The 21,999-nt window shown below is 35.1% G+C and overlaps 10 protein-coding genes across 10 annotated transcripts; 4 read left to right on the top strand and 6 right to left on the bottom strand.

The window, feature by feature from the left end:
• Positions 1–70: 70 nt before the first annotated feature.
• Positions 71–1,934, bottom strand: B0P05DRAFT_589305 (uncharacterized protein; the record flags this gene model as incomplete). The annotated part of the gene is made up of 4 exons (XM_051582726.1): positions 71–212; positions 258–478; positions 541–1,509; positions 1,578–1,934. The coding sequence occupies 4 exons, from the start codon at positions 1,932–1,934 to the stop codon at positions 71–73; spliced, it is 1,689 nt and encodes a 562-aa protein (XP_051432713.1).
• A 957-nt stretch (positions 1,935–2,891) lies between these two features.
• B0P05DRAFT_551115 (uncharacterized protein) lies at positions 2,892–5,204 on the top strand. Its single transcript, XM_051579319.1, has 2 exons — positions 2,892–4,048; positions 4,091–5,204. The coding sequence occupies exons 1-2, from the start codon at positions 2,926–2,928 to the stop codon at positions 5,152–5,154; spliced, it is 2,187 nt and encodes a 728-aa protein (XP_051432712.1). The 5' UTR covers positions 2,892–2,925; the 3' UTR covers positions 5,155–5,204.
• Positions 5,205–5,234: 30 nt separating this feature from the next.
• B0P05DRAFT_551113 (plasma-membrane choline transporter-domain-containing protein) lies at positions 5,235–7,316 on the top strand. Its single transcript, XM_051579318.1, has 7 exons — positions 5,235–5,791; positions 5,837–6,012; positions 6,062–6,543; positions 6,597–6,744; positions 6,800–7,016; positions 7,061–7,085; positions 7,135–7,316. The coding sequence occupies exons 1-7, from the start codon at positions 5,259–5,261 to the stop codon at positions 7,171–7,173; spliced, it is 1,620 nt and encodes a 539-aa protein (XP_051432711.1). The 5' UTR covers positions 5,235–5,258; the 3' UTR covers positions 7,174–7,316.
• B0P05DRAFT_551107 (uncharacterized protein) lies at positions 7,301–8,710 on the bottom strand. The gene is made up of 4 exons (XM_051579317.1): positions 8,615–8,710; positions 8,509–8,560; positions 8,399–8,461; positions 7,301–8,347 (listed from the first exon to the last, which is right to left on the bottom strand). Exons 1-4 carry the CDS (start codon positions 8,669–8,671, stop codon positions 7,413–7,415), a joined length of 1,107 nt encoding a protein of 368 aa, XP_051432710.1. The 5' UTR covers positions 8,672–8,710; the 3' UTR covers positions 7,301–7,412.
• Positions 8,711–9,889: 1,179 nt separating this feature from the next.
• Positions 9,890–11,223, bottom strand: B0P05DRAFT_551099 (urate oxidase). Its single transcript, XM_051579316.1, has 4 exons — positions 11,022–11,223; positions 10,903–10,975; positions 10,170–10,847; positions 9,890–10,108 (listed from the first exon to the last, which is right to left on the bottom strand). The coding sequence occupies exons 1-4, from the start codon at positions 11,130–11,132 to the stop codon at positions 10,065–10,067; spliced, it is 906 nt and encodes a 301-aa protein (XP_051432709.1). The 5' UTR covers positions 11,133–11,223; the 3' UTR covers positions 9,890–10,064.
• A 1,196-nt stretch (positions 11,224–12,419) lies between these two features.
• B0P05DRAFT_551094 (pseudouridine synthase) lies at positions 12,420–15,199 on the bottom strand. The gene is made up of 14 exons (XM_051579315.1): positions 14,939–15,199; positions 14,804–14,894; positions 14,619–14,753; positions 14,449–14,572; positions 14,303–14,408; positions 14,110–14,259; positions 13,798–14,051; positions 13,599–13,753; positions 13,363–13,554; positions 13,183–13,315; positions 13,096–13,138; positions 12,905–13,050; positions 12,653–12,858; positions 12,420–12,581 (listed from the first exon to the last, which is right to left on the bottom strand). Exons 1-13 carry the CDS (start codon positions 15,136–15,138, stop codon positions 12,731–12,733), a joined length of 1,857 nt encoding a protein of 618 aa, XP_051432708.1. The 5' UTR covers positions 15,139–15,199; the 3' UTR covers positions 12,420–12,581; positions 12,653–12,730.
• A 61-nt stretch (positions 15,200–15,260) lies between these two features.
• On the top strand, positions 15,261–16,079 carry B0P05DRAFT_551087 (mediator complex, subunit Med20; the record flags this gene model as incomplete). Its single annotated transcript, XM_051579314.1, has 4 exons — positions 15,261–15,274; positions 15,318–15,630; positions 15,684–15,767; positions 15,818–16,079. 4 exons carry the CDS (start codon positions 15,261–15,263, stop codon positions 16,019–16,021), a joined length of 615 nt encoding a protein of 204 aa, XP_051432707.1. The 3' UTR covers positions 16,022–16,079.
• On the bottom strand, positions 16,039–17,029 carry B0P05DRAFT_639369 (uncharacterized protein; the record flags this gene model as incomplete). The annotated part of the gene is made up of 5 exons (XM_051583710.1): positions 16,845–17,029; positions 16,777–16,787; positions 16,605–16,729; positions 16,491–16,558; positions 16,039–16,441 (listed from the first exon to the last, which is right to left on the bottom strand). Exons 1-5 carry the CDS (start codon positions 16,967–16,969, stop codon positions 16,039–16,041), a joined length of 732 nt encoding a protein of 243 aa, XP_051432706.1. The 5' UTR covers positions 16,970–17,029.
• A 2,451-nt stretch (positions 17,030–19,480) lies between these two features.
• On the top strand, positions 19,481–20,193 carry B0P05DRAFT_573458 (uncharacterized protein; the record flags this gene model as incomplete). The annotated part of the gene is made up of 2 exons (XM_051581512.1): positions 19,481–19,487; positions 19,544–20,193. The coding sequence occupies 2 exons, from the start codon at positions 19,481–19,483 to the stop codon at positions 20,191–20,193; spliced, it is 657 nt and encodes a 218-aa protein (XP_051432705.1).
• A 187-nt stretch (positions 20,194–20,380) lies between these two features.
• B0P05DRAFT_551080 (ribonuclease E inhibitor RraA/Dimethylmenaquinone methyltransferase) lies at positions 20,381–21,385 on the bottom strand. The gene is made up of 6 exons (XM_051579313.1): positions 21,328–21,385; positions 21,154–21,279; positions 21,066–21,113; positions 20,958–21,006; positions 20,781–20,902; positions 20,381–20,725 (listed from the first exon to the last, which is right to left on the bottom strand). The coding sequence occupies exons 1-6, from the start codon at positions 21,370–21,372 to the stop codon at positions 20,447–20,449; spliced, it is 669 nt and encodes a 222-aa protein (XP_051432704.1). The 5' UTR covers positions 21,373–21,385; the 3' UTR covers positions 20,381–20,446.
• Between the last annotated feature and the right edge of the window lie 614 nt (positions 21,386–21,999).

The raw sequence follows: 21,999 nt of genomic DNA, 5'->3' as shown, positions 1-21,999 counted from the left end.
GAAAAAACAAGCACGTTTATTATTTAGTACAATTTAAATGACTTCAATACTCATTAGTTGTGTTTTTTTATTAAGATCTTGATATGAATTTAGGGTCCACTAGTTTATAAAAGCATATATCGCACACACGAGACCATTCTCCTCGTTGGCCATTGTCCAGAAACAAAGGAAGGCGATTTGAACTATGCTCTTGGCAAAAAACATGTCCACAGCTTTTGTAAAGAATTGAGTTTCTGATTCAACATGTAAAAGTTTACCTTCTGCAATGATGTCGTCGTTGAAACAGACCGAATTCAGTGTCACAAGACTTTGTTTTATGATCAAGGCGGATAGAGAATTCACACTTGCATACGTTCTCGTCTTTTACCCAGTGCTTTATCAATTGAAATTTGAATAACCGATGGTCTTTGCTTAATTGAATTGCATATTTATGACAAATAACTTTCCCATGCTCAGGCTTGAGGAATTTTTGAAGGTCCTTAAAAGAATTGTATGAGCTTACCAAGGGCGTTCCAGAATATCTACATTGCTACATTTTACCTTTGGAAGCAATCCCGGTTCAGTAGTCACACAGACACCTGAAACCACCACGCTTTTGGGATAGCCGAGCACATCAAATTCTTGTTCCTCAATTTCACCTGTACCAATTATGTTTCCCACCCAATGACTTAGATTCCATTTTAAACGGGTCATGCTGTATTCTAATTTTGTTTGCCAATCGAGTGGTTTTGTTGTTTCTTGCTTTGTTTCAATCAAAATTGTTTCCATAGAAGAAGAAGAGGGCGCAAACAAAGCGTCTCTTTGTTGTTGTTGTTGTTGTTGTTGTTGTATCATAATTGTTGTGAATTTGTTTAGTATTTTGGCTTGTGTTTCCAATAATACTGTTTCATACTGGTGCTGACTTGAAATACTTAACCTAAAGAGTGCCTGATGAATATCATCTTGGCTATCTTTAGTGGTCAAAGCAGATATCAAATCTTGCTGTTGCGCTAACAATTGATTCCATTTATCCATTGATAACGTAACAGGCATAGTTTTCTTTTGTTTGAAAAGCGCTTTTTTTGGTTTTGTCCTTTTTCTAGTAGGAATAGGCGATGTTGGGCTATGTGCTCTTATGTCAACAGAGGTAGTGCTACTATTGCCGCTCTGTTTACTGAAATTACTATGAGTAGAAGATGAAGATTTAGGCGAGATTGAAACAGCAGGCCTTGTGCTTGCTGTTGTTTGTTCTCTTGCAGAAATTGGATTTGCAAAGTATTTTTTCGTGTCACCCGGCTGAATGCTTGCGGAAGAGAATGAAGATCGTGTTGAATTTGTCGCAGTACTTGATGACTTATGCATATGATTTGTTTCTGAACTTGAAGTAACCTTAACATTACGATTGCATGCTGCACAGATAGGTCTTCTCATGTAGCCAGGCAATTCTTCATCTATCGTATCATAGTGATGATTGTGAGTATGTTCGGAAGAAGAACGTGAAAGTGGTGGTGAACATCGGGTATTTGTGGTCTTTTTGTTTGTATAGAAAAAAACAACATTGAGTATACACAAATCTTTACAATAAATTTTAGTTTTACCAAAACATCTGCAAGGATTTCAGGAGATTTGTTAGAAGGAGTTTCAAGGGGATGGATTTTTACTTCTGTAGTGTCAGCTTGAACTGGGTTTATTATCAAAGATTTCTTTAATTGTCTTGTGAGTAGTTCAGTTTGATCTGTCTTGGTCTTTTTTATGTCTGGCACCAAGGACTGTCTTCTCGACTTAAGAGCCGGTTTCTTTCGAGAGGGTAATTCAACGGTCATTGAATTGGGACGAACTGCTTTGGCTAAACTAGAAGCAGTGGCTCTTGTAATAGAATGACGATGTATTGATTTGCGAGTCAATTGCAGATCATTGCTTTCCATGAATTCAGGTGTGTTTGGTTGTTGTATCATAGTATTAAGATAAACAAAAAAAAGAGAAAGAGAAAAAGAATATAATAAGGAAAATATCGTTTTTAAATGTATTTTACCACATGTAACGCCTAAAATAAGCTTCCAAGCAAACAACTCCCTGTTACACAAATGTCATTCATGCTTGTTCTATGGAAGCAAAATATTGTTTGCTTTATTGTTGTTTCATTATGCACAGAGTGTACTTTAATTTGCAGATGCAGCTTTTCTTAATCTACAATAAGACCTGTGGATAAAGTTGTGAACAAATATGTGGTTGTTTTGAGATGTCGTAAAATAAAATTATAAATGGACACAGATAACAAGCTTTCGAATCGATCGCTTGTCTGTTTTCCTTTCTTTGTCTTTGTGGAATAAAACGACATTTTAAATACAATCAATAAGACAGATTGGTTTGACTGAAATTCCTTTCTTTGATTCAAGACGTTTTCAGCAAAAATGTTACTGTTATTTTAGAGGAGGGAATTCATATATACGTAGGAGTCATACAAATTTACTTGATCTTGTTCAGTGTCCCTGGAGAAGATTGCGCGCCATATTAAACAACAAAAGACAATCATGAATTCAAAACTAAAATCAATTATAACAAATAATTCTTCGCTTTAAATTTAAAGGCTCACGAGGCTTAAGAGGCCATCAGCGTATTCATTGAAATGTTGATCTTTATTAGCAAAAAAAAAAAAAAAAAAAAAAAAAAAAAAGAGTAAATTGATGTTGGTGTTCTTGCAAGGACTGTTGCCTAAATGGACGTTCTATTTGTATTCTAAACGCTAAATCAGGGCTGTATTTATGCAACGTAAGCTTAAACATTCTTCTACGATTAATACATTGAGACTTGCCGTATCTTTTACATTTTTCAATGCCTACATATTTCCTTCACATAGTAATACAAGGTGACTGCACTTAAAAAAAAGCTTAATACATTTTGAGATCCAATTTCACCTTTTTTGTCTATTTGTAATAATACTACTGCATGGCAAAACGTAAAGTGAGTTGCTTAGCTTGTCGAGCTAAAAAAGTTAAATGCGACGGTGAGAAACCTTGCCAACGCTGTCAAATACGACAAACGAGCTGTGTTTATCAGAAACCAGGTGCAGTTGGTAGACCACCAAAGAACGCCGTGATGAACAAACTTGTCTTGTCCAAGCTGCAATCGTCGACCGCAATTGCTACTCGCTCTTCTATTTGCAGAGAGTTCATTTTTCAAAACTTGACGACAACTCCTATTATGGCTCCTATTCTCTATCTTCATGATTCACAAAATCATAACTTGGATCATTACATCAACACTCTATTCTCGACTTATTTCTCGAGACAAGCTAGTTTAGATGGCTTTATCAAAAAGAAAAAAGGGCAACTTCAGCTTACTAGCAAGAGAGATTACTCAACTGTCAACCCTAGGATTCACATTGACAATCTAGTACACTTCTTTGTGTACATGAGTGCTGATATCAGTAATATATTGGTACAGCGTATTTCGAGACTCAAATTATTGTATTATGTAAGACCAGATTTTTCAGCTACTGCCTTGGCATATGATCATACAGAGTCTTTTTTCGAGACACCTACAGAAAATTCTCTTATGATTAACCCGCTCAACTCATTACCGCCTCAACAAGCTGTTCGTCTGATCGAACATTTCTTCTGTATCCATCCTTATTCAATCTTGTTCAACAAGACACTGCTCCTGCAATCTTATTGGACAGATACAGCAGATCCTGTTTTACTCTCTGTAGTATACGGTACGACCATTTTTATATCCCCAATCTCAGAAGGAAAACCACTTGAGTTATGGAATGCACTGAATACAAACAAGCGAAATCCGTTTCTGGAATATGCTCATATACTACTTGCCAAGGCAACAGCTGAAGCGACGCCAAGCCGATACCAAGCATTGGTTTTATTGGCGACATTTGAGGTTACATTCGGATTTCCAAAGAGAGGTATGACTTTATTTGGTACATCATGCTTGCTTGCGGTAAGATTGGGCTTGTTTGACAACACAATGTCTCCAGGGCTAAGCGGTATTGAGAAAGAGCTTCTTTCTATGACCTTCTGGGCTGCATTGGAGTCTATAGTACGTGGATGTGCTGAATGTAAGTAATATGCCAATGTTATGTTTTACTCAAAAAAAAAAGTGGATCGAATCCCTCGAGCAGCTATAATGTGTCATAATCATCCTCTCCCTCCTTCCAAAATACATATGTCAAAGTCGTATCAGCTTGATGTAGAGAGCGATAATCCTAGACCGCTTGAATCATACCGCTATCTTATCGAGACATTTTACATCAAATCCGTCATTGCAAGATTTAGCTGTAAGATAGCCCTAGCATTGCCAAATGAATTCTCTGGAGAACCTACGAAAGCACCAGACATTATTAAGAAGCACTTTAAGATTCCCAAAGACGCTCCGCTTGTAGAATCTGTTGAGTCCAGTCTGCAGAAAATACTGGACGAATTTAAAGAATTCAACCAACAGAACTGTCATAACTGGTCTCCTTTACAGATATATACACTCGATCTCTCTTATTTGTTTTATAGAATCTGTATTACATTTGTACATAGTAATACTTTGAGTCAAAATGATCATAGGCACACATTCATTTTGTATGATCTGCACTCGTTAAAGCCGCTAGATCTAACAAATGTCAAAAATATTTTAGACATCAACAAAGTACTTCCAGAGAGCTTTGAGGTAATTGACAAGTCCTTGGTATATCTAAGAAACTTTGACGTCCACTCTGAACAAAGCGATTTCTTGTCTCGGGGCATTGTCATTTCCAGTATAGATGCAGCCGCGCAAGTACTCATGTATTCCTATCAAGTCGCTCCAACAGACAAAGTACGACATTATTTAGAATTGGCCGAAACAATATTGACTATGCCTGTCATTTGGTTTAAATGGGAAACAGCAGAGATCATTAAAAATTCCATTACTGAATTTTTAACCATGCATCCTCCTTTAACATTAAATGACAACGCACTATTATCACTTAATTCTTTTTCACCAATGTCGTCATCAGCTACAAGTAGTGACTTTAACGATACTCCATGGTTTACAAATGAAGGTAATTGGGTGCAAGACTTGAATAGCATTTTTACGTTTCACGACTTGAATGTACCAATGCAACTCTTTCAAAGCGAAGAACAAACATCTTTATCAGAACAAGATTTGAGTGCTATCTTGACAGATTTATTATAGTTTGTATTTGTGTCACATTAGAAACAATAAATTGCATGATTTCTGTGTCATTTTCCTCTTTTTTCCTCTTATTTTATTTTTTTTTTTTTTGGAAAAAAAAAGCCATGTACCAACCACCTGCACAGTACACGGATTCACCAGAAGAGCAGCAGAAATATTATCCTCCCCCTCCTACAAATGCATACACTCAGCAACCTTATGGTGAACAACAAAGTTATCAACCTACCCCACAACAAGCTTATGGGCAACAACCAAACTATGGACAGCAGCCAAACTACATTCAACAGCCAAATTATAGTCAACAGCCAAACTATAGTCAGCAGCAATCAACAAACAATTTTGGTGCTCCTCCACTCGATCAACAACCTCATAGTGGAACAGATAAGAAGTCAAAACTTCCTTCAGGATGGAATGATGTATGGGCAACCATTCTTTGGTTATGTAATCTCGGTGCTTTTATTGGTTTAGCAGTAGTAGGCATTCAGACTTACATTGGTAAAAAAGGGTCTTATGGTGGTACACAATCAAATAATGCGTATCCTGGCTTGACATTTGATACCGACACACTCAAAATCTTTGGTTTTTCTGGCATCGTAGGCTTCGGTATTAGTTTTATTTATCTAATTATCGCAAATATGTGGGTTTCTTCATTACATTAAAAGCTTGTTACTAACATTTATAGGTTTCCTCGACCTTTGATCTATATCACATTTATCGGATCAATTCTGGTTTACTTTGGTGTTACAATTTACTATTTTGTTGTACACTATTATTCTGCTGCTATTGTGTTTTTGATCTTTTCTGTGTTGTATGTCTTTTGCTTCTTTTGGTGGAGAAGTCGAATTCCATTTGCAACAGGTTTGTTTGAGAATAAAAAGCACAAAATGGTTAATCATATTTTATGTAGTCATGTTGGAAACAATTACAAGTATTACGCGAAAATACCCAACTACAATATTGGTTGGTTTTATCTCACTTGTCATTCAAACAGCCTTCAGTTTCCTATTTATGTTTACAGTAATTGGCATTTACCAAGCTTGGTATAGTTCCAGTAGTAATAACTCAAAGCTAAACTGTGCCATGGTATTCTTGGTGTTCTCGTTCTATTGGACATCTCAGGTAATCACTTATGTGACACACGTCACTCTTGCAGGTCTGTTTGCCACTGTTTATTTCTTGAACGATGGTATCCGTCATCCTATTTGGGGAAGTGCTAAAAGAGCATTAACTACCAGTTTTGGCTCTATTTGTTTTGGTGCATTGTTGATAGCTATCATCAATTTGGTTCGATATTTTCTGCAAATTGCAAGAGCAAATGTAGACAACGCATGCATGTCATTTTTTATTTGTATTATTCAATGTATTGTCAATTGCGCAGCTGGTTTATTTGTAAGTACAAATGTATATTGTCTAGTCTTATGTTGATAATTTGCGGGAAACAGGAATGGTTTAATTACTATGCCTTTAGCGGGGTGGCTATCTATGGAAAAGCCTTTGTGCCTACTGCAAGACGCACTTGGACCTTGGTTAAAGATCGTGGTATTCAAGCCATGATTAATGACAATATTATAGGCAATGTCTTATTTATGGGTAAAGTATACAGCATAGAAAGTCATCTTTTCTAATTTAAGTCATTCAATCATAGGTGGTTTGTTAGTTGGGGTACTTTGTGGTCTACTAGGCTATATTTATCTCATCGTTACTCAACCTGCTTATAACCAAAATGGCAATATGACACCCGTGGTTGTTATGATGTGCTTCTTGGTTGGTGCTTCTATGTTTTCTTCGATTTCCACTGTAATATCAAGTGGTGTTGCTACCACATTTGTATGTCTTGCAGAGGATCCTGATGCTTTGAGAAGGTAAGTCTCTTTTCCCTCGAGTTGTGTCTAACTTTCTTGATCAGATCTAAGCCAGAATTGTATGAAAAGGTAACAGAAATATACAGATAAGATCGTGTTACTAACAATCACTTTGTAGATGCGAGAAACTTGGCCTCGTATCGTGCAAGGCGTCTAAGTTTACCTAACCAATAATATATATATTTATATTTAATGATAAACAATTTCAACTTATTCAGAATAAATAGTTCAATATTGAAAAAGAACTACTTCAAAGTCGTTATTGAGGGTATTAAAATACATCTCTTTAATGGAACAAACAATTTTTTTAAGCAAATAGAGTGAAATTGCAAAAACAAATCTATTCTACAGTACTATTTACATAACAATCTATTTTATTATCTATTAAAAAACTACTTATTCTGTCTTGGTTTTCTTTTCTACAGGTTCTTCTGCTTTAGTAACTTGCTCTTCCTCTCTATCTCTCTTGGCGTTTTCAGTATTTTGGTTCTTTTCAGCTTCTTCTAATCTTGATTTTTGTTTGGCTACTGCTTCCTCGTAATAGTCTACCAAATCAAACAATTCACAAATAGTTCGCATTGATTTCGATCGCTGAATCTTGGTGTATAAATCTGAGCGGGTATGTTTTGTATCTTCGGTATTCATGCTCAACAAAACATACTTTGTATTTTGAAAGAGATTATCCAAATCAATTGCTTTCTTGATATAGGCTCGAACAACTGTTTCAAAAGGCAACAAACCTTCCTTTCTGAATGCTGAAGGATTCCATTGAGCACCTCGAGCAACCATGACAGAATCAGCATTTGTCATTGCTTTTGCCTTTTCAAAATCAGCATACTCAAACACATCACCATTAACAATAACAGGAATATTAGTCACTGACTTGACTGTTTGCACAATATCTTTTAATGCATCCCAATTGGCCTTTTCGGTAGATCGCTGTTCCTTTGTACGACAATGCACAGTGAGTGCCTTGACACCTGTAGATGCAATCATTCTGACGAGATCAAGTGTCTTTTCTTTTGTTTCTAATAATCTGATTTTGCAGGTAACTGGAATACCAGAATGTTGTACTAGTGTCGTTAAAATATTCTTCAGATTGTCTGGATCAGATAAAAGTGCAGCACCCATGCCACCTTGTATAGAAAACTTTTTAGGACAACCACAGTTCACATCCACAGCAGCAACATCTTGCTTTAAAGTCAATGCAGCTTGTAAGGCTAAATCAGCATTGGCTGTACCTAACTGAAGGATCACTTTGCCTTTTTCTGCTTCGCAAGTGCTGAATGTCAATGATTTTCCCTTGTAATAATCAATAGTGCCTGTGGCGTCTGTTTTTTTTTTGAATTAGGTATCCTATGACTAATACTCATTGTACTTACGATTCACTTGACGAGCTGATCCAATAATACGTTTGTCTACTAATTCTTCTGACCAAACAAGATCTATACCAGACATTAATATAATTGGCATAATCGAATTGGTATCTTACCTGCTCCATAGTTAAGAGCAACTAAACGCATAGGCAAAGTTCCAATACGTACCTATTCAAAGGCTTTATTAGGCTACCAATGATACTGAAGCAAGATTTTTTCTACCATAGGAGCAAGAATGGCCTTATTGGCATAATCAATATCGGGATGAGTTGGGCTCATAGCTTAATAGCAAAAAAGATGATGACAGATAAAGGAAAAGAAAAGAAAAAATGAGGCTTTGTTTAGGTACTCGATGAACAAAAACGAGGAAAAATAGTCACTATGTTTACCTGAACTTATTCATGCAAAATGATATGATTATCATTGTTTATCATATCCAAAGCTGTTCCTTTTACCTCGAAGGCGTTATATATTATAACAGACCTTACTCGAAAGTAAACTGCACTTCTAATGATATAAGAATAATTGCCAGTTTACTAAGCAGTATCTGTTGAAAAGAGCCTCTTTTGTGCTGACTACATTGTACAACAAACTTTGAATGCATATTTGAAAGTGATGCTCTAATTAATTCGCCTTTTTCATCTTAATAAAGACGCTTTCTTTTTCTCATAAGTATTTAGGCATGGCATTACCTCGTTTCAGTTAGATGCGACCTGCATTGGGTCATTCCAAAAGTTTCTGTTCATCATGGATTTCCATGGATCCCCTATAGGTCAAAAACATACGTGTCGCTTTTTTTTTTTTTTTTTTTTTTTTTTTTTTTTTTTTGGTTCAAATCAGCGCCAAAGGTATTGCGCATGTTAGTGAATATTGCTTGTAGGTATTTGGAGCATTTATGCGTGTATAGACAGGTTTAGTGCTACCTTTATGTGCACACCTTTTTAATAGACAAGACTCATGCTTTTTCATTTTGGTGAATAACCTCTTATTGCTACTCTCTTAATCAATATAGATAAAAATCTATTTATGTCTATATTGGCAGAGGCTTTTAAAAAAGGACTTTCTATACTTGCTGATATGTACTGAATTGGGACAAATAGTATTGTTGTTTAGAGTAAACGATTCTTTTTTGTTACCTAAGGGCTATAGTTTCCATCTGTAAAGATGATGATATTATATTCTTTGTGAGTTTGATATTATCCAACTATTGAATTATGTGTCTGTATTATGGTGACTATCTAAAAATTAATCTTGTATAAACTTTTTGGTCCAAAGGATATGCTATTGATGTCTCAGGCTGGTATTTGGACCAAAAACCAAACAATCGCCAAAGGATAGCTCAAAACAAAGTCAGATAGACCTGTTGTCTTTTTAAAGTTATAAATTTTGGTCTGTCCTACGAGTAACTCAAACTGATTTCATCTTCTATTTTTCGATGTGAGTTTTTTATGCTTTTTTATATGATAGAGTCTCGTAGTAATACTAAAAACAATCCTGTTTGTTCTTATTTGATATACAAAAACGATTCTCTTTATTGTATAAAATGTACAAGTTGATAATTTCAAGAAATGATTTTGTGTTATGATGGATCATATTCATATATGATCCATAACATAGGTATGGATAAATATTACATATAAAAAAAAAATAATGATCGGAAGCATCCTTCAACTTACAACTTGGACTCTTTACGACCAGCAGTAGCAGTAATGAGACCTATTTATAAAAAAAAATATAAGTCACCCACACTTGATGAAGAAAAAAAAGGATCACTTACCAGAAGGATCTGCTTGAGGATAATAAACAGAGGTGTTTTTGCCAGCATTATCGATGTTAAACTTGCTCATATCAATACCTACATAGTGCTTGTTGGGCAAAGCATAAGAGATTTCGGCAATTTCAGGATACTTGGCCAACACTTGCTGTTGCATTAAATAAAGTGTAGCTTGAACAGAAGCAGAGTCATCCTTAGCAAAAGTATCACAGGTGATTTGCTTAACGCCAGCATGGATTGTCTTGTAATCAATGTTGCGAAGAACAGCACCCGACTTTGAACTAAAGGTCCATTTGGCATCCACAGAAGTAGAAAAGATACGATCCCAAGTAGGAACTAAAGTAGTGTATTCATCTGTATAGAAACCATGGAAAGCAGAACCAGTGGTCTTGAGGACCAAAAGCTTATCAAGTCCGGAAGTGATGTGAATTTCGTTACCAGCACGATAATGGGCAACACTTGTGGTTTGAATGTCTTCACCATCACGAACAAAAGAGTGAGGATGAGGCTTACCATCTACCAAAAGACGAGTCCACTTATGTTTGATGATGTCGACAAAGGCACCAGAGATATGAATATATTGTTTCAAGACATGTTCAGTAATTTCTTGAGCAAATACTTCAATATTGTCTACATTTTCACTACGCTTGGCAAGAATGTTTATGGTGTTCTTGCAAGTGTCTATCCAAATCATTTAATATCCCCATACACACCCTCTTTTTTTGAAATACTTTACCCGTTGTAACCACAACAGAATTATCAGCCTTAGTATAAGAGGTTTCGATATCACCTTCCAATAAAAGTCGAACCTTAAAAAAAGGTTAAGTTTGTTTGTTTTAAAGTAGTTCAACTTACAGTAAGTTCAGTACAATGTTGAATACTGCCTTCCTTGTATACTCTTAAGAGACGAACAAGGTCTTTACCATAGCGAGTTTTTTTCAAGTAAACGTTGTTTGAGTTAGCCATTTTGTAGTTTGTGAGAAGATAATGAGAAAAGAAGAGAAAAATAGATAACAAATTTATCGCTTTATATGGAAGAGATTCGATAGGTTATCTAGTGACACAAAGAAAAAAATATACCAGTATATTTTCTTAATTTTGTTTCCGATATCACATATTTCAGGTGGTATTTTTCTCTCGATACAGTATTTTTGTTTGGTTTTCGATCCATCTCCCTCTCTTTTTTTTTCTTTTACTAAATTTGGACGAGCACTAAGTACAGAAGTTCCCTCTTCCCTCCCTCCCTCCCCCCCAAATGTTCGTTTACCTAAGAACTAAATCCGGTTTTATTGGCTCAGTTCGCTTTTGGAGTAGCTCAATTTTTGTATTTGCATCATTTATTACCAAAATGAACTTGGATCGAATTCAATCTTCGTTTTCTTATTCTTTTGTTTTTTAAATGAGGACAGGAAACTAAATTCCAATGGGCGGCCTTTATCTTTCCGATGGGCTGTGTCTTTTTCTAAATACACCTTTTCCTGAATTAGATTGAACAAATAGAAGTCTGATGGGTTAAAATGGAACGGCATTGTCAATCGATTAACTTTGACATGAAAAAATATTAAGCAAATTTTTTTCTACAATAAAACTATCGATACCCATAAAAAGGGCATATTATTTGAAAGTTATTTAACTCTCAAATAATATGCCCTTTTTATGTTTAAGGTCAAGAGCTTCCTTCTCATTTTCCGCCTCATTCTTAAGCATGTTTCTGATCTTGATAAAAGACAAACCAGTTTCTTTTATTCGATTGATGACTGTTTTTACAGTTGATGTAGACAAACCAACAGTGTAACTGATCATACTTTGAGGAGGACGTACTTTGTTGAGGTAGTAAACATCCCAGTATTTTTCTTCTTCACGTTCTTGGTAAGAGCGACTAATAGTTGAGTTGTTAGAAGTAGACATTTCGAGATTCATTTGTTAGTTTGTGAAAGAAAAAAACTTTTGTTTTCTCGAGATGCATAAATTTCATGCCTGATGAATTTCCATTAAGCGTGCCTGTATTTTTGAAAAAGGTGTAAAAATCTACATATTTAGAAAAAGACACAGCCCATCGGAAAGATAAAGGCCGCCCATTGGAATTTAGTTTCCTGTCCTCATTTAAAAAACAAAAGAATAAGAAAACGAAGATTGAATTCGACCCAAGTTCATTTTGGTAATAAATGATGCAAATACAAAAATTGAGCTACTCCAAAAGCGAACTGAGCCAATAAAACCGGATTTAGTTCTTAGGTAAACGAACATTTGGGGGGGGGGGAGGGAGGGAGGGAAGAGGGAACTTCTGTACTTAGTGCTCGTCCAAATTTAGTAAAAGAAAAAAAAGAGAGGGAGATGGATCGAAAACTAAGTAACGGTATATTCGCTAAACTGTAGTAATTTGAAAGTATGATTTCCCAACTGTTACGTGAGGAACTGAGTTTTCAGTAAGTTGACTTTGAATTTAAATGGCATGATGTAAAAGATTGATAAGCTAGTATACTTACTGGGTAGTACCTTATCTTTAGAATTTGACTTATCTTGCATTATTCAGAAACGATTTGATATGCATTTTATTTTTTTTTTTAGTCATGCAAAATAGAAGATTGAGCTTGAGCTGAGGTTTCTGCTCTCATGACTTCTCTTAATGCCATAGTAGCATATTGACTAGTACCAAGTGTGAATTCCACTTTCAAGGCCAAATGTTTACCGTCTAACACATGTTAACTCTGTGCCATATAGACTCTATATAAAATTACCTTGAACACCAACAGGCCCTGGCTTGCCTTCAAGTCTATCTACATCTGTATTACAGAGTTTTTCTGTTGCATCGTTGTAACGAATAAAAGACCAGCTCATTTGTGAAGGTGTTGATAGCATGGTTCTATAGTCACCATTCAAACCACTACACAGAAATCAGATAAATATAAATAACACATATATACTTTACTCAAAATGGTTTTCCTTCTTTTCAAGAGAAATGCCGTCTTCAGCTATAAGACGGTATTAGCTTAACATATCAATCTTTAAAACTTACCCAAGAATTTTCTGTAAATTTCTTTCATTTCATTATCAGGGTAGACAGTTTGTCTACCAGGTAAAGGATAGACAACATCAGTGATTGAATAATTATCCAAATCTTCCAAAGTAAGGACCTTAGGTACTTTGCGCTATGTATAATATTTAGACCTGGCTGCTTCTTTTATAGTTGCTTTACCTTGGCAGGGTCACGTCTACCCACATTGTTAGTGACATGCTTGGACTTTGTGTTTTTATTGTTATCAACAAGAACAAGATCACCAACCATTGGCTTGTCAGTACCAAAGAGTCTTGCTCTTTCAGAAACAACTCGGTTCCAGATATATGATTGGTATGCATGAGAATATAAGGAGAGCATGTTTTTAGGAAGCTAGAAAATATATAAGTACACATAAGTGAACATAGGTTACTTACACTCTTAATAGCCTTGGCATGATGGTTGGGATATCTTGCATAGAAGCTCAAAAGCTTTCTTTCAGAATAAGCGCGCTTAGGGAAAACAGCAAGGGTTGCTTCGGCATCATGTGTTTCTTGCCAAAGCGTTCTAGCCTTATAGTACTCTTCACGTTCTATCCAATATCATTAGCATGCTATAGTTTATATTCTTCTTTACCTCCTTCACGGGGATTAAGAATCAAATCAGAGGCTTCTTGATAGTTCTTTTTCATAATAGCACATCCTACTTTATGTGTAGATACCATGCTTGTACCAAATCTTTGCATTCCAAAATAGTTCAAGAAACCATTATGTTTGAGTGATTGTAAAGACACTTCCAAGTCTTGTTCATTTGCGCCTTTTACATCACGAAGTACAATTGTGAAATGGTTACCATTTAAATCACCCAAAGTGAGACCCTTTGGTACAAATCTAAATTACATGTTAGACATGCTATATTCTCCTTCCCCTTTTTTTGTATGTATCTTACTTGAAGTCGCCAATATAGATATTACTTTTCTTCAATTCTTCTTGTGCCATAATAATACGGCCAGGCTTGACGCTCTTCAATGTAAGGCTTTGTGTAGTAATGGCGCGAGCATCTTTTGTACCAGCATAACCAAAGTTCTTTGCATGAACACTAGGACAGATAAGTTAAAATAAAAAACACTGAGTTTTCTTACTTGATTTTGTTGGCAATAATATTAATGGCATTCATTGTATCAATGCCAGATTTGTGCATGCTCACTTGTAAATAGTCACCACCAAGTGCTTTCCAATCAATGAATTCTATTAACAATGAGTATGAATCCATCATGGCTACATTTACCATCAGAATGAGCAGCTGAAGGCCATCGAACAACAAGTTGCCCATCTTTTCCTCGGCAATTCACCTTGGTTTCTAAATGTGCTTCAACAAGTTTATAGAATTCAAGACGTTGTTCTTTATCAGCCTAAACAATTCATCATAAGAGTATGAATGCGATGATTTCAACTTACGGTGACAGTCAAGACAGCTTCCGTGTCTTCAGGAGCATCAAGGAAACTTCTGAATGATTCAGCAAATACTTGATCGAAAATATGACTGACTGCTTTATCAAACACAGAAGCTTCATAGTATTCATAGGTAATGTTCTGCATTTATCAGTATATCTATCTCTTCCTGTCTATTTAACTTCTCTTACCTTGTCTACCTTTGTATTAGGTGGTGCTAAGGAAGTAAGGTGAACAATATTGTTTTCCATATCTACTTCATTCACAAGAAAGTCTTCTGCTCTATCAAACCATCAATTGTAATGTCGAAACCAGCAAGAGTTTACCTAAACTTCAAAATACTATGGAAACCTTGGATATGAGGGTTGACATAGGCAATAATACCAACACTGCTTTCCTTGACAAACACCCTTTCAACACGTGTCTTTTTATAGTCTTGTCCTTCAGCATCATCTGATTCAAGTGCTCTCTTGCTACCAGTCTGTACTTGGTATGAAGAAGAAGCCTTGGAGAAAAAGTTACCCATGATGAAGACTTGATCGATGAAGCTTTTTTTTCCTCATCGTTTTTTATATACTTTACGGAGTTTTAATCCTAAAATATAAAAGATTCCAAGCCACTCGTTTCTTTCTATTTAACATTGATACAATGGGTGTCACATGGTAAAGACAATTTCAAGCAAGTATGAATTAACATCTTGTTAAGCCTTGTTAGATGGAAGAATGCAACTGGCATGAGAGACTTTACTTTTATTGCAGAACATGTTACCAAGACATTACACGGTAAAAACACTGGACCTTGGTCGCTTGCGTTTAAAGTGTTTCGTGACCATAATAGTCGACAACAAATGGCGCTTAAAGATAGCAAATTATTGTATCAAGTGTCACTTGCGCAACAGCCAGGTCATGTGTATTGTATGGTAGATGGAAGTGTAGTTGTTGAAGCAGAAAAGGAAATGGAAATCATTCTTTCGCGTCTCAAGAATCTATGGCAATTGAGACAGAGTGTTACTATAGAGGTAAAGCGAATATGTTTATGAATGAAAGCGAGATCTAACGCGTTGAATATAAGGGTACAAGTTATGAAATTGGTGATTTTACACTACGAGTAGCCAATATCCTGTTAGGATCTACTTACAAGGGGCTATTGTTAGAGGCAAGTGACCATAGGCTATATCAATAGAGAGACTAAACATGCATATCTAGGTTGACTACCATCCATGTACTACCCCCAATAATGCAAGTGTATTATTCCAAGAGTTTGTGGAATCCATTGTTCCTCCAACAGCTCAACTTTCTTGTGAATACGAATACAATTATGAAGCAGTAGGTCTAAGTAATCATGAGTTTACTACTGCTCATACAAGCTACCAATATATGCAATTATTCAGAAATGATGGACTCTTTTAAACTATACCACTATCTATTTAATGTAAATAAACTAGTATTAAACTCATTAAAGCAAATATATATGCTGCAGGTAATTTTTTAGATCCATTATTAGGTATTTGAGGTGTGGTAGTAGCAAATGCAGTTGCGCTTGAAGGCAAAAAAATGCTTTTTGTTGTAGAAGGTGGAAGTACAGTGGTTATACTTAGGGACGCTGCTGTACTTGAGAAACTAGCACTGCTGATATTGGCATTGCTGATGCTCGATACAGAAGCAATGGAAGAAGCAGGGTTGAGTACAACTGTAGTAAGAGACACATAACCAATTGTGGAAGAAGGCAAAGAAGAGGATACAATGCTTGATTTGGTAGAGACAAATGATTCGGTTACAATTGCTCCTGTTGTATTTGTAATTAAGAAGGGACTTGAATATGTACTACCACTAGATACACATTTGATCAATACTTGAAATATAAAGCTGTGTTACTTACACAGTTCCATCTTTCGTATAATCAATCTTTATGGCAAAAGTGGCACCTTGAGGAAGATCTTTAGGTACCTTATTTAAAAGATTAATTTGGTATTAAATCACGTTTCTATCTTACTTTCCAAGTATATTCTTCTAAGCTGCCATTGATGTTGAACGTAATACCAGTAGACTGCATGGTAAAGGCGTTTGTGCCTGTTAAAAGACTGACTTTTGCAATTTGATCAAGGCCATTTGACCATTCTAAACTGGTTTAATACATGTTTGAACTGTAGCAGCATTTGACTTACGAATTGAAGCACTTTATAATTAATCGAGTTAATGAGGTTTTTTTACTTGAAAATGGGGGGGGGCTTACCTAGAACCTCCTTTAAAGACAGTACCTTCTATAGGATTCGTAATATAAAAAGGTGCAGAAGAAGATTGAGCTACAGCGAGAGAGAACAAAAAGGCAGTAAAAGCAGTAAGGAGTGTAATTCGCATAAAAAAAGAAAGAAAGAAAGAGAGATGCTAAAGGAGTGTAAAATGAATTAAAGAAGAAAGAAAAGGAACAAGAACAATAAGTATAAACTATTAATTTATAAAAAATTTTCAGGACAAGATGCTTTTCTCTTCCGCTAACAAACTCTCTTGTATCATTCACTTGGCAAACTGTATATTTATACATTTACTAATTGAAAAAAGGCTATCTGTTATTTAGAAAAGAGAAACATGAAGAGAGGAAGCCAAGAAGAGACAATAAATTGATATGGTGCCATTGTGGTAAAAACTACATTACCAAAAGGGTTAATTCTCTCTGTCTCTCTCTCTCTCTCTTTTTCTCTCTCTTTTTTTTTTTTTTTTTTGTCTTCTTTTTTAAACTATCGAAATAGGTTACACATATTTAATATCTTTGAGAGACCTTAACCATGTGGATTATGTTAAATTGATATTCTCAGACATCTACTTGTCTTTTGAGAAAGATAGCTATATGCCTTTAAGCGTAGTTACCACAGCTATCCCTTCATGCTTTTTTCATCTTTTGAAAACAAAATCCCGTCTTCAGCTTAAATATTCAGGACCAGTTAATTGATGAGAGAGGATCATAGCCAATCATCAACTATAAAATAAAACGGGACATTTTTTATTTTACAGAATACAAAAAAAAAAAAAAAAAAAAAAAAAGTTTATTACGTAAAATAAGTTGCTTCGTTTATCTTAATTTATTAAAGAGACTATAAATAAATTATGTTTTTGATGCACACAAAAGAAAGTTAGTTATTTTATACAATATCTTTTGAATTCAGTATGAGCAGCGAAATTTTTGATATGGTGATGTAATTGATCTTCTAAGAAAAGTAAGCATTACTCATTGTTTTGTATTCTCACTAAATATCTTGATAAACGCCGCCTATATGCATAAGATGACACTTTTTGCTGTGATCACAGTTCTCGAATTTGTCTTCCGCATTTGTAAACACATGCTTACGCAATTACTTTTCCTCTTTATTGTCTTCTAGACTTTGTTTCTCTTGTTGTTGATTTGTTTAGTAGAAATGATGATTATTGTTTGGTGAAAGATGTCTGTCGACTTACCATAGCCATGTCTTGCTATAAGAAGTCTTTCATTAATTAGGAAAATACTCCGTCTACTCTAGAAAGAAAAATAAAAACGACCTATTCTCTGTATATCTAAGTGATTATAACTTTTCAAATAAATGAACACGAAAAAAAAAAAGAGAAATACGTATCAAATATGTTTTACCAGTTGATAAGCATAAAAAAAATAACCAAGTGCAGAGAGTTTTAACGCCAAGAAAGCATTACAATAGGGCTATCTTGGATGAAACGTAATGGACATGAAATTCAAAAAGCGATATTGCGATATAAAAACACTGCGTCTTTTGCGAGACCTTGACCATGCGGATCACGTTAAGGCAGGTTCTAATGCAATCACTTTTATATATCTCCAAGAAAGACGTCTTTGATAGAATCACCACTCTGTTATCTTCTGAAAATAAAGAATCCAATTTCTCAGTTCAAACATTCAGAGCTAGTTAATTGAATATTAAAAAAAATCATTTGCAGAATACAGCAAATTCATTGACACTATTACGTAAAACCAAGCTTCTTTTTATGCATTTATCACCGAATGTGAGAAATAAGGTACACATGTGCTTGGACCTGAATTTACACAGTGTAAGCTTGATCGGGACTAGACTATACATGTCGTCAAGATTCTAGATACGCATAAAAAAAGATGCGAAGGCGTACAAATTTTATGCAAGAGTATTTTATGCAATCTTAAATACACGATAATTACATACTGATCTTATGCAATACTAATAGTTGGATGTTGTTGTATGTGAATTTTGTGTGTGTGCGTGTGTATCAAGTTTTATTTGTACTACTGTAAGTGTTGCTTATACTCAGGGTTAGACAAAAAATAACTAAGCGACAACAAAAAAAGAAGTAGTGACAACAAATAAAATGGTTGTCATACAATACACGCGCATACACAAGATATTCAGCACGCATAATTTAATGCGGGTCCAGTTGATTACCTCTGGGTTTCAATAGCATATGAAGCAAGAGAAATACAAAAAAAGGAAAAAAGAATATTTTTGTTAAACAATAGAAAGGCAGTAAATAATCAAATCCTTTATTGACATTTGAAAATTCAATAGAATTTTTTTTGTGTAGTCAATACGCTTTTATTTTGTGGTCAAGCACCAAAATAAACAAATGATTGTAACGGAAAACAATAGAATTGACAAAAAGCAGTTTATTTTAGTGAAGAGGCGCCATTGTTGTTGTTGTTGTTGTTGTTGTTTTGGCTTTTCTTACAAAAAGTAAAAAAAATTTTTTTTTTTTTGTGATGTTGTTGTTATTGCCTTTTCAGGCCAAAACTTTTTTTCTTCTATATATAAAGACTCTATATCAAACTCTCTTTTTCTTCTTCTTTCACTCTTCTTTTTCCAATCTTCTTATTGCTCTCTTCTTTCTACATACGAAATGAATGGTAATTTAGATAAATTAAATATGCTGGTTGACTTGTTTGGCTTACATTTTTATTAGTTTCTGATTTGCTTAATCCCTTACCAGCTGCTGGCAATAGACCTTTGCGCTCAAGATGTATATCCACACCTGTGATTTCTTCAAACAACCATCAAAACAGGTACAATTACTACCGCCAACGACAAAAAGAACTTGAAATAGATCAACTATCCAACGAGGACGAAGACGAAGAGGAGGAAATGATGCATCCAAACATGATTGGCAAACCTAGAAGCAGATTTTCAGAGTATGAAGACAATGTTATTCGTCAAGGAGTTGCTCAAAGACTAACATGGGGCCAAATCTCGGATCTTCTTCCGCACCGCAAACGTGCTACATGCTTTAATCGTTACAGAACCTTACAAGGAATTAGAAAATCACGTAAATCATCAAATACACAACAACAAACTCAACAACAACAACAACAATCGGAACTAGAAACAGTTACATCATTATCACCACCTTTTGATTATACACAGCAACCTTATTTTCATGCAAACAGTAATCTATCTTCTTCTTCTTCCTCCACTACTTCTTCTTCTGACGAAAATGAAGATTATCAACTGAGCCATCATGATCTACCCGTCAAGCGAACTCATAAAATCTCCTTACCTGCTCTGCCATTTGAACAACAACCATACTATCAGTCGCAATCTTTTTGTCCTTTCTAACCTTTTATGTTTCTTTTCTATCTATATGTATATTTTACTGTAAACTTCTTTTCTTGTTCTATGATATTACGCTTGCTATTAAAAAGAAAAAAAAAAAGACTTGTTATTCATACCCTCTTCCCACTCTTATCACTCTATATGCTTTTCCCTGTAATTCTATTAATTATGATAAATAATAAAGTAAACGTTATTTAATCAATCCAAAGACATAAAGAGAAAGTTGTCAAATATGTAATTTAGATGGGCCTGAGCGTCAAGTGCCGCGATACTTTCTAAACGTTTCTTGAACTCCATGTCCATTTTTAAGTGCTTTCATGCATTGATCATCAATCGCTACATACTTTTCACAGTTCTCAATTACTTTATCCACTAAATCTTGAGGGATACAGACGACACCATCCAAGTCAGCAACTATGATGTCACCTGGTTGTACTTTCACTGGCGATTCTCTTGAAAGTGTGATAGGAACCTGGATTTCTGATGGTCGTACAAAGGCGTTTTGTGGCAAAATTGAGTGCGACCTTGCAAATACCTTCATGATGATGTGAATAAATACAAGAAAAAAACCTTAAAAAAAGGGCACTTACAGGAAAACCCATTTGGCGATGTTCATTTAAGTCACGGACGCGACCATCAATCACTACGCCTTGAACTCCTTTTGCCTTAGCCCTGGCTGACATGAGGCCTCCCCACACTGCATTTTTGACATCTAAAATATCAGATTTAGAACGGTTTTTCGCGCTATTTTTTTTTTTTTTACTTACTTGGAGGAGCTGATATGACGACCACGGATCCTTCATGAGCCGCGTCTGCCTTTTAAAAAGAAAGAAAAAGCGTTCATGATGAGTTGTAAAATATGAAAGAGAACTTACGAAATGCTCAGTAGGTTTAGGTGAAGTTGTATCTGATTTTTCGACCATCTAATTTGCATAAATATTCATCATGTAAGACACTATCTACCTTAACAGTAAATGCAGGGCCTATAATGCGCGTGTCTCCCTCACAATATTTGGGTGACCAAAGATCAATATCTGGTATATATCCAGCCCATGGTCCTTTTCCAAGTTTAATGAGAGCATCAGCAATCTATCAATGTGTATCAACAACATGTATAATAATATAGAACAACGGTACTTCACAACTAGAGAAACGCTTCAGGAACTGTAAACTGCTTGTCATAAAAAAAAAAAAAGAGAGAGAAGGGGGAGAGAGAAAGGGAGAAATAGGAAATGGTTATGCAGTTTTTTCTTAGCCAATCAGTTATTTCCAATGATAAATCGAGGCGTATAGAGTTGTACAAAGGTTCAAATAGAAGTGTCCTTAAAAGAGGATTGCATAATTGAATTGCTTGCTTGATGTTACTATTCTGGTGACACTTTGCTCCTGAACATAAAAAAATTCATCGCAAACTGCCAAATAGCGGTTCTTTTTACACTTTCATTTGCAATGTTTTTTCCTAAATCTCTCCTTCTTTAATAATTAAAAAAAAAAAGCTTTAGTTTATAGCAATATGGTACCCGTTCTGTTTCATGGTAGAGTTTTTACAATACTTGTTTGCTTTTATAGTAATTATAATAGGAATAATCCACTCAAAGGTTCGTATTTGTTGATATCAAATGAAACTCAAGAATTATACACGAATTTTTTTCAATGGTGTACTTATCTGCATAAATGCCACACGAAGAATTTTAAAAGCCGAATAAAAAAAACTACCGAATGTATATTCGCTTCTACAGTACATGAGTTGTACACAGAGACTTAAAAGGAATATCATACCACAAAAAAAGCTAGAATTATGCTATTCAC

The sequence above is a fragment of the Gilbertella persicaria genome, assembly GCF_025201335.1.
Source record: "Gilbertella persicaria strain CBS 190.32 chromosome Unknown B0P05scaffold_33, whole genome shotgun sequence".
Lineage (NCBI taxonomy): Eukaryota > Fungi > Mucoromycota > Mucoromycetes > Mucorales > Choanephoraceae > Gilbertella > Gilbertella persicaria.
This window is presented reverse-complemented; position numbering and strand designations above follow the sequence as displayed.